This window comes from Eptatretus burgeri, chromosome 10 (genome assembly GCF_056783735.1).
Source record: "Eptatretus burgeri isolate ZD-2024b chromosome 10, Ebu_testis_v1, whole genome shotgun sequence".
Taxonomy (NCBI): Eukaryota; Metazoa; Chordata; class Myxini; order Myxiniformes; family Myxinidae; genus Eptatretus; species Eptatretus burgeri.
This window is the reverse complement of record NC_140970.1, coordinates 64,972,169-64,979,668: the sequence shown is the minus strand read 5'-3', so window position 1 is coordinate 64,979,668 and position 7,500 is coordinate 64,972,169. Positions and strand designations below refer to the sequence as shown.

Here is a 7,500-nt window from a genome sequence, read left to right as displayed (position 1 = left end):
TGGGCCAAAAACGATATGTAGCACGAAGTTTCAAAACGTAGTGGACAGTTATTACAAAACTTGGTGGATGAGTTGGGTAGGTCAAAAGAACAAGCCAATTGGAATTTGTTTAAGGTATGGATGCAAATCCAGCCTTTCAGTGCGTTACAAAATGTAAACTGTTCAGCCTGGTGAAGGTGTGCGCTCTTCTGAGTGCCGTTCTAGTTTTTAATTTTTACCTCCACCACCGAAGGTGAAGGAGGTTATGTTTTCACCCCCTTTCTGTCTGTCGGTCTGTGTGCAGGATAGCTCAAAAAGTTGTGGACGGATTCGGACGAAACTTGGTGGATACGTTGGGTGTGTGGCAACGACGAATTGATTCGATCTTGGTGAAGATCTGAATCCGGATCTGGAAACGAGAATTATTTGGTTCCTAAAGTGATTCTTCACCATTGAGAGATAGGGCCAAAAACGATACACTGTAGAACATGAGATTTCCGTGGTGGAAGTATGCACTCCACCGAGTTCCCTTCTATTTTAATAAAGTCTTTGGGCGGATTTAGCGGTGTGTAAACTACCAACCTCCCAGACTTGAAGGGAATGCTCGACCCATTATGCCACCAAGTCTGGTTGGTCATGAAGACGTTACCTCAATGTATTTTCTCCCTGTATTGTCAGCATATAAAGAATGTGAAACAAGGAATATGCCATGGATTTAATCAAGACAGAACATACCATTTATATGGAGATTTGACAAAATAAGACAAACATCATACTTGATATACATCTCGAACAAGATACAGACAGGTCCCACCAATTTGAAACTATTTTTAGTCCAAAGGAGTATCAAAATTTTTCCTCTGAAAAATATTTCAGTCATAGCCTTCTATTCCCTTGGCACCATTGTCACGAGTAAACTCAGCCACTCCTGGTTAAAAAAATGTCACGAGTTATAAATAGAATATAACTAAATAGGATGAACATCTGAATCAAATTTCAGAATCTTCATATTCAGGGCAAAAAACTTTTTGATTGCGCCTTGTAATATGAGCAAGGAATGTAATGTACACATCTTCAGGACATCTCACTGCTTGGTTGTATATATCCATCAAGCGACATCGATGTAAAAGTGTGGCTGCACAATTTGCTGACATCGAAGTACGCGATTTGCCGAAACACTTTCTTTTAAATACGGAAATTTCATCAACCTATTTCATAAAAAAAATCATCTTACAAACAATAATGCAGCATTGCAAATCCTTCCAGGCATTAACTGCAAAAATCGGTTGAGATTACACAATATTAAATAACAATCAGTATTACCTGATAAATAAAGAAAACAAAGGAGGTGTAGAAACAGCAAAGGAGGTTTCATGTCGAGATTTGATTTTCTTCGATTTTTTCAAGTCAAACTTCAGACTTCAGTTCACGTCAGTCAGAGCGCTTCTTTCACTCTCATGTAACTACCAGTCGCAAATGATTGAAAAACCTACTACAGGTGATTTTACTCATACAAATGACATGCCTTGAGGAAATATTCCAAATCAGAGAGCCACACCTTGGTTGAAGGGGGACGTTACTTAAACAGAGTAGTAAATGACCGCACATTTGTCGTCACCACCGACCATTTGTGCCATTGAAACACAAAACACACCCAAAAGTTTAAAAATAAAAAAACTATTTCAATTATCTTTTTCCTTCACGTCATCAGATATGTGTATTTTAATCACACGTACAATGAAAGGGCAATCGGTGGAGCACATACCTCCGCCATGCAATGCCTGATCCACGAGAACATATCGGGCCCAATACATTTTTGAAATATCACACTAGATATCGTTTTTGGCTCTTTCTCTCAATGGTGAAGAATCACTGAAGAAATTTTCAGATTCGGATCTTCATCAAAATTGAATCAATTCTTACTTGTCACACACCCAGCGTGTCCACCAAGTTTCGTCCGAATCCGTCAAAAACTTTTTGAGATATTGTGCCATGTATCGTTTTTCGCTCGATCTCTCAATGGTGAAGAATCACTTAAAGCATTCTCGTAGCCGGATCAAACACACAAACAAACAGACAAACAAACAGAGACGTGTGAAAACTTAACCTCCTTCCACCTTTGGTGGTGGAGGTAAAAGTAACTTGTATGAATGAAGCTAAAGCTTTCCTCTTTTTTTTCCTGGTATACCTTGTCAAGGATCATATGAGAGCTAACACAACGCACAGCAAAGGGGGGGGGCATGATACAATAGGGGCATGGGGAGGACAAAACAGTGAGGAACAGAGACATGAGGAGATCTGTGGAGGGGAAAGGGATGGGGCGGGGAACATGAGATAGACAAGTTGGACACTTCTAGCCTCTGAAGTTTACTTGTGGACATAGGAAAATATTTCACCAAAAATCCAGTAAATTCGATCCGATGTGCAGATATGTATTATATGTACATATATATATATATATATATATATATATATATATATATATATATATATATATATATATATATATATATATATGACGTACAAGTTACGTTTAACTAATTTTAATGAATTGTATTTTTTAATTAGTTTATTAAAACAAGCTAAGTTACAAGTTTCTTGTCAAGACCAGTGGTTCCCAACATGTTGGCCACAGACACATCGACAATCCATTTGGTGAATTTATTTTTACCATACCTCAGTAATATTTCAAGATATTAAATTAAAACTTGAACATTTTATTTGTATGCATATGGAAGTACATGTGGGGAAAATTTGGTCAAACTTAGTTAAAGGTCAAGGTCAAGGCCATTCAAAACGTATAAAACACCTATGAGACCACACTTAAAAAATGTATGAACCAACTTTGTTATACACAACAATCAATCAAGTAAGACACTTGATAGGTCAAATTTTTGAAATTACCAAATTGCTGTTTTCATGACAACCATCATTTACTTGGATTTCGCAAGTATTGTGCTATGCACGTCTTCTTTCTTTGTTTGTTTGTCTGTTTGGGAGCAGGGTATTTCAAAAAGTTCGACATATTCTGACGAAATTTTGTGGACAGGTTGGATGTGTGTGACAAGGATGAATTCATTCGATTTTGGTGAACATCGGGATCCAAAGATCCCACGACAATCAATTTTCGTGACTTTATTATTACCATACCTCAGTAATTTTTCAAATGCATGGGAGTTCGGGGAAGTAACAAGATAATGCCAGTCCAAATCTCTGCGACTTTGTTGCCACATTTAAAGTGCAGCTCATTTATCCATGCGACCACATTTAAAACTGAGTTTTTGGGTCTTTCACTCTCTCACCGCAGGCAGGTCGGTGGTCTTTATCTTCTTCCATCTCCTCCCTGGCCTTGCCACCCCATTGCTCTGTCTGCTATCTGCCCCCCTATATTTCTGCAGGGCACTCAAGGTCTGCCAGCAACCCCCTTCTGGTGAAACTACCAAAACCACGAATTACTGCTCACCTTCACTCTTTCATTCCTATTTTTCCCCGCCTTTGGAATAAACTCCCACACTCTCAATACCATTCTTCCCTCCTGGTCTTCCAAACAGCTGTCCACCACCATCTCTTATCTTCCTACATCCAAAACCATGATCTTTTCTACCCATGTTCACCCACCCTAAACCTACCTCCTTCAAATTCACCGTTTTCCTTCTTGAAAGTCCCTGTAGTACCATTTTGTTTACCCTGCCCCATCCCTCTCCCTTCCACAGATCTTATAATGTCTCTGTTCCCTACTATTTTGTGATTGACTCTCCTGCCCTTCTTGTCTCCTGCTCCCTTTGTTATACGTTCTGTGTGTTACCTCTTACTAGTGCATGCCCGTAGATGCGTGGTCGTATGTGCAAACCCTCCCCCCGCTCCCGCAAAAAAACTCAAACCGTGTGCCAGAAACAAACACACAGGCCGTTCCTTCGTTCTCGCGTGGCCGTACGTGTGTGTCCGTACGTGTGTGCCCATATGTGCGTGGCTGTACATACAAAAAAAAAAAACTTTCAAACCGCGTGCCAGAAACAACAACCACACAGGCCGTTCCTTCGCTCTTGCGTGCCCATATGTGCGTGGCCGTACATGCAAAAAAAAAAAAAACTTTCAAACAACCACACAGGCCATTCCTTCGCTCTCATAAATGATGACTGGATTGGGACATTGTGTTTATCTATAAATGCGCATAAGAAATCGAGAAATTATTGGAATACAGTAAGTCATCACTATCCAAAAGTAGTGCGTGCCCGTACGGAATGTTCACATCATTCCACGAATTATCGCTTGCATTGAAGTAACAACTGCTGTGATACTTACACACACAGAGTTAATTAAAATCAAGTTTACCTCCTGTCTTTGCTTGCCACGACATTCGCTGCCATTTGCCATTGCCACTCCTACCCAACGGTAACTAAGGCACCGATTGATTCCCATCGTAACTAGCACGGCACGTGACGTAATCGTCGGCTGGCCGTGCACCGGCCTACGCAGCCACACCCATGCAGCAACCTGTCCTGTGATTGGTTGGTAAATAAATGGCCATAACTTGGGAATCACTTGTCCGATTAATATCAAATCTTGAAAAGGCACATCCTCAGGTCCCCAGCAATAAAGCTGGCAAGTTTCAATTAGATCGGACCAGTGGTTGTCGGGAAACAGCGGTCACAGACACACAGACACACACAGACACAGACACATACACAGACACAGATTGCTGGAATTATAGATAGATGAAATGAGGGCAATGAGATGACAAATGAAGGGGTTGAATGCAGACTAAAGAGCAATGAGTATGGAAACCCGTCGTTGTGAATCGTTTTTACCACCAAATTGAGATGTAATTCGTTGGCAAGCATTTTGAGTGTAGCCTGGTGTTGGCTCAGTGGTTAGGGTGGCAGCTTGGGATCCGAGTGTCCTGAGTTCAAGCCTCGTTGCCCGCTGAATTAATTCACCAGGGGGTTGACTCAGCCTGCCATCCTTCCGAGGTCGGCAAAATGAGTACCAGCTTGCTGGGATGACCGAGTCATTCAAGTATCCTGCGTCAGAGTGGCGACCTGTCCAGGATTGTGCCCAATAGCCAAGGAGACTGCTTCGGCAGCACCAACGCTCTGTACAGAGTATGGTCCCAATGAACATTTTGAGTGGAGCTGAATTCCTGAACACTGCCTTCCAAAGGCCACACCGTTTTGACAATTGGAAACAAAAAAAAGCTGTGCACTTTTTTTGATAAATTATTTTCGGAACAATTTTTCTTCAATAAATAAATAATAATAAAAATCGTCTCCATGTACACACCTTTATCTCGTTAGCACCTCTTCATAAACAACATCGCTGAGGAAACGGCGCTTCTTTGTTTCCTCGTCCGTCCAGGGCAAGAATGCGGAGGCTGCCTGGATCTGCCAACGTTTTGATAAATCATTAGTTTTAACCAATTATTCAATTAGCGCCAACGTATTTTGCCTTTTCGCAAGGAAAAACACAAAGAGAAGAGAAGAAAAAAAAACCCGTAATGGCGAACGCGGCTGAGTTTCTCTTCCCCATCGACCACGGCGACGCAGCAACGCTTCCTGTCATTGGTTGATAAAAAATGGCCGCAGCAACGGTTCCTGTCATTGGTTGGTAAATAAATGTCCATAACTTGGGAAGCACTCGTCCGATTAACATCAAACCTTTAAAATGCACATCCTCAGGTCCCCAGCAATACACCTGGCAAGTTTCAATTAGATCGGACCAGCGGTTGTCGAGAAACAGCGGTCTCACACACACACGCGCGCGCGCGCGCACACACACACACACACACACACACACACACACACACACACACACACACACACACACACACACACACACACACACACACACACACACAGACACACACACACACACACACACACACACACACACACACACACACACACTGCTGGAATTATAGATGAAGATGAGCCTCGATATTGCATACAAAATAAAAAAGCTCACAGGTGAAGCACAAGGTGTCATCAGCGAGTATCTACAAAGTGTCAGTGTACAACTCGGTGAGTTACTTCTTATCCCCAACTCCAAGGGACCTCTGCACTAATAAGAGGATGCGTGTCACTGTGATCATTGTACATGGAAGTTCACATCATTTTTGGTGGTTCGAAAGAGGTCCGCACACACAAAAAGGTTCGAAACCACTAACCAAATGATATTGTTTAAGGTAAAGGGGAATAGGTCCATATGGAACTTCCCCGAAGTTTCATCCCACGGGTCGGTTTTTGTGAATCCTCTTCCTATCTATACCTTTCATGGTCATCTGATGGTGTAAGGGATGGATTCGTGATTTGATATTATAGATGATAATTTCACTTTGTACAGCAATACATGCAGGTTTTCCATGAAAGACTGGTGAAACACACTGATCTAACAGGAAATAATCCATCAACACATATTACCTCGAGCCAAATTAAACCTGGATTTTAGTGGATTAACTGAAACCAATCGTTTAACGAAATAAATGACATTGTGATGGCTCACTTTTGCCATTGCTGTCCAGTGTGAACAATCCAAACAAAGCTCCTGTTCCTAAGTCCGATGATTATAATGTTCTGCTCTGACTTGTAAGGAGGCGAGGCTTACAATCTCATGATTGTAAGGAAATCAAAACCTCGATGAAGAACGGTGCCCAAGCTGATGATCTGTGCAGTTGGGAAACCAGTGACTTGCTTGCAGGTGAAGATTCATATTTTAGCGACGAGAACTATGTTTTGACATTTGGAATTTATTGAAGTTTAATGTCAGATGTTGTGAAATTAACATTTACAGCAATCCTCTAAATTCTCTATATTTTTGGACATCCTTATATGTGGGACAAGAGTCAGGCAAAACAAGGGGAAAAGTGGGTGGGGGGGGGAGGGAGAGTTGGGAGGCTGTTTCCTTGGAAGATCCCCAGTCGTATCTTCACTCCTGGTATTTCAATATTTCTTTATGAGTGTTGTAATACAAATGTGGTATTCCAGAGCTGCATGCTTTCTCAACCAGTTTCATTATTGGGGGGTTGATCTTGTGCACTTACATGTTTGTCATTGGCTTGGTGACAGCATTTTATCTTGGCATCTTTGCAATGCAAGAGGTTATGACATTGTCGTGATGGTATTGTCATTTCACATTCATCTAGACAGGAGAACTATATATGTATACATATTGTTACGTGTTGACCTCAGGACACCACAGCAAGTGCCTCAGCAACCCGGAGAGTGTCATGGCAATAAATAAATAAACACCCTGATGTGCCCTTAGTGTTGTTTTAAAGGTGAAACCAACATATGGCATGAGACAGAAGAGTAACGTTATAAGAAATTTTTATTAATTCCAAATGTCAACCTGAAGCACAACAATATTGATGAAATCTATCAATAAACGACTTTCTGAAGAATCCCCAAGTTACAATCAACAATGCAGCTGCAAGAGGTCCTTGCAATATGTACGTCCAAGATACATTCCAGAAATGTACTTTTAACGAAAACACAGATAGCGGGGAATTTTTCCCAATAACAATTA

The 7,500-nt window shown here is 41.3% G+C and overlaps 1 protein-coding gene across 1 annotated transcript in view; it reads right to left on the bottom strand.

Moving 5' to 3' along the window:
* The window catches only part of LOC147018731 (uncharacterized), a 10,918-nt gene extending 10,326 nt beyond the window's left edge, over positions 1–592 (bottom strand). The window contains exon 1 of the mRNA XM_085900091.1: positions 562–592. Coding sequence (XP_085756217.1) covers positions 562–592 — 31 coding nt within the window. The remainder of the gene's footprint in view (positions 1–561) is intronic.
* Positions 593–7,500: the final 6,908 nt, after the last annotated feature.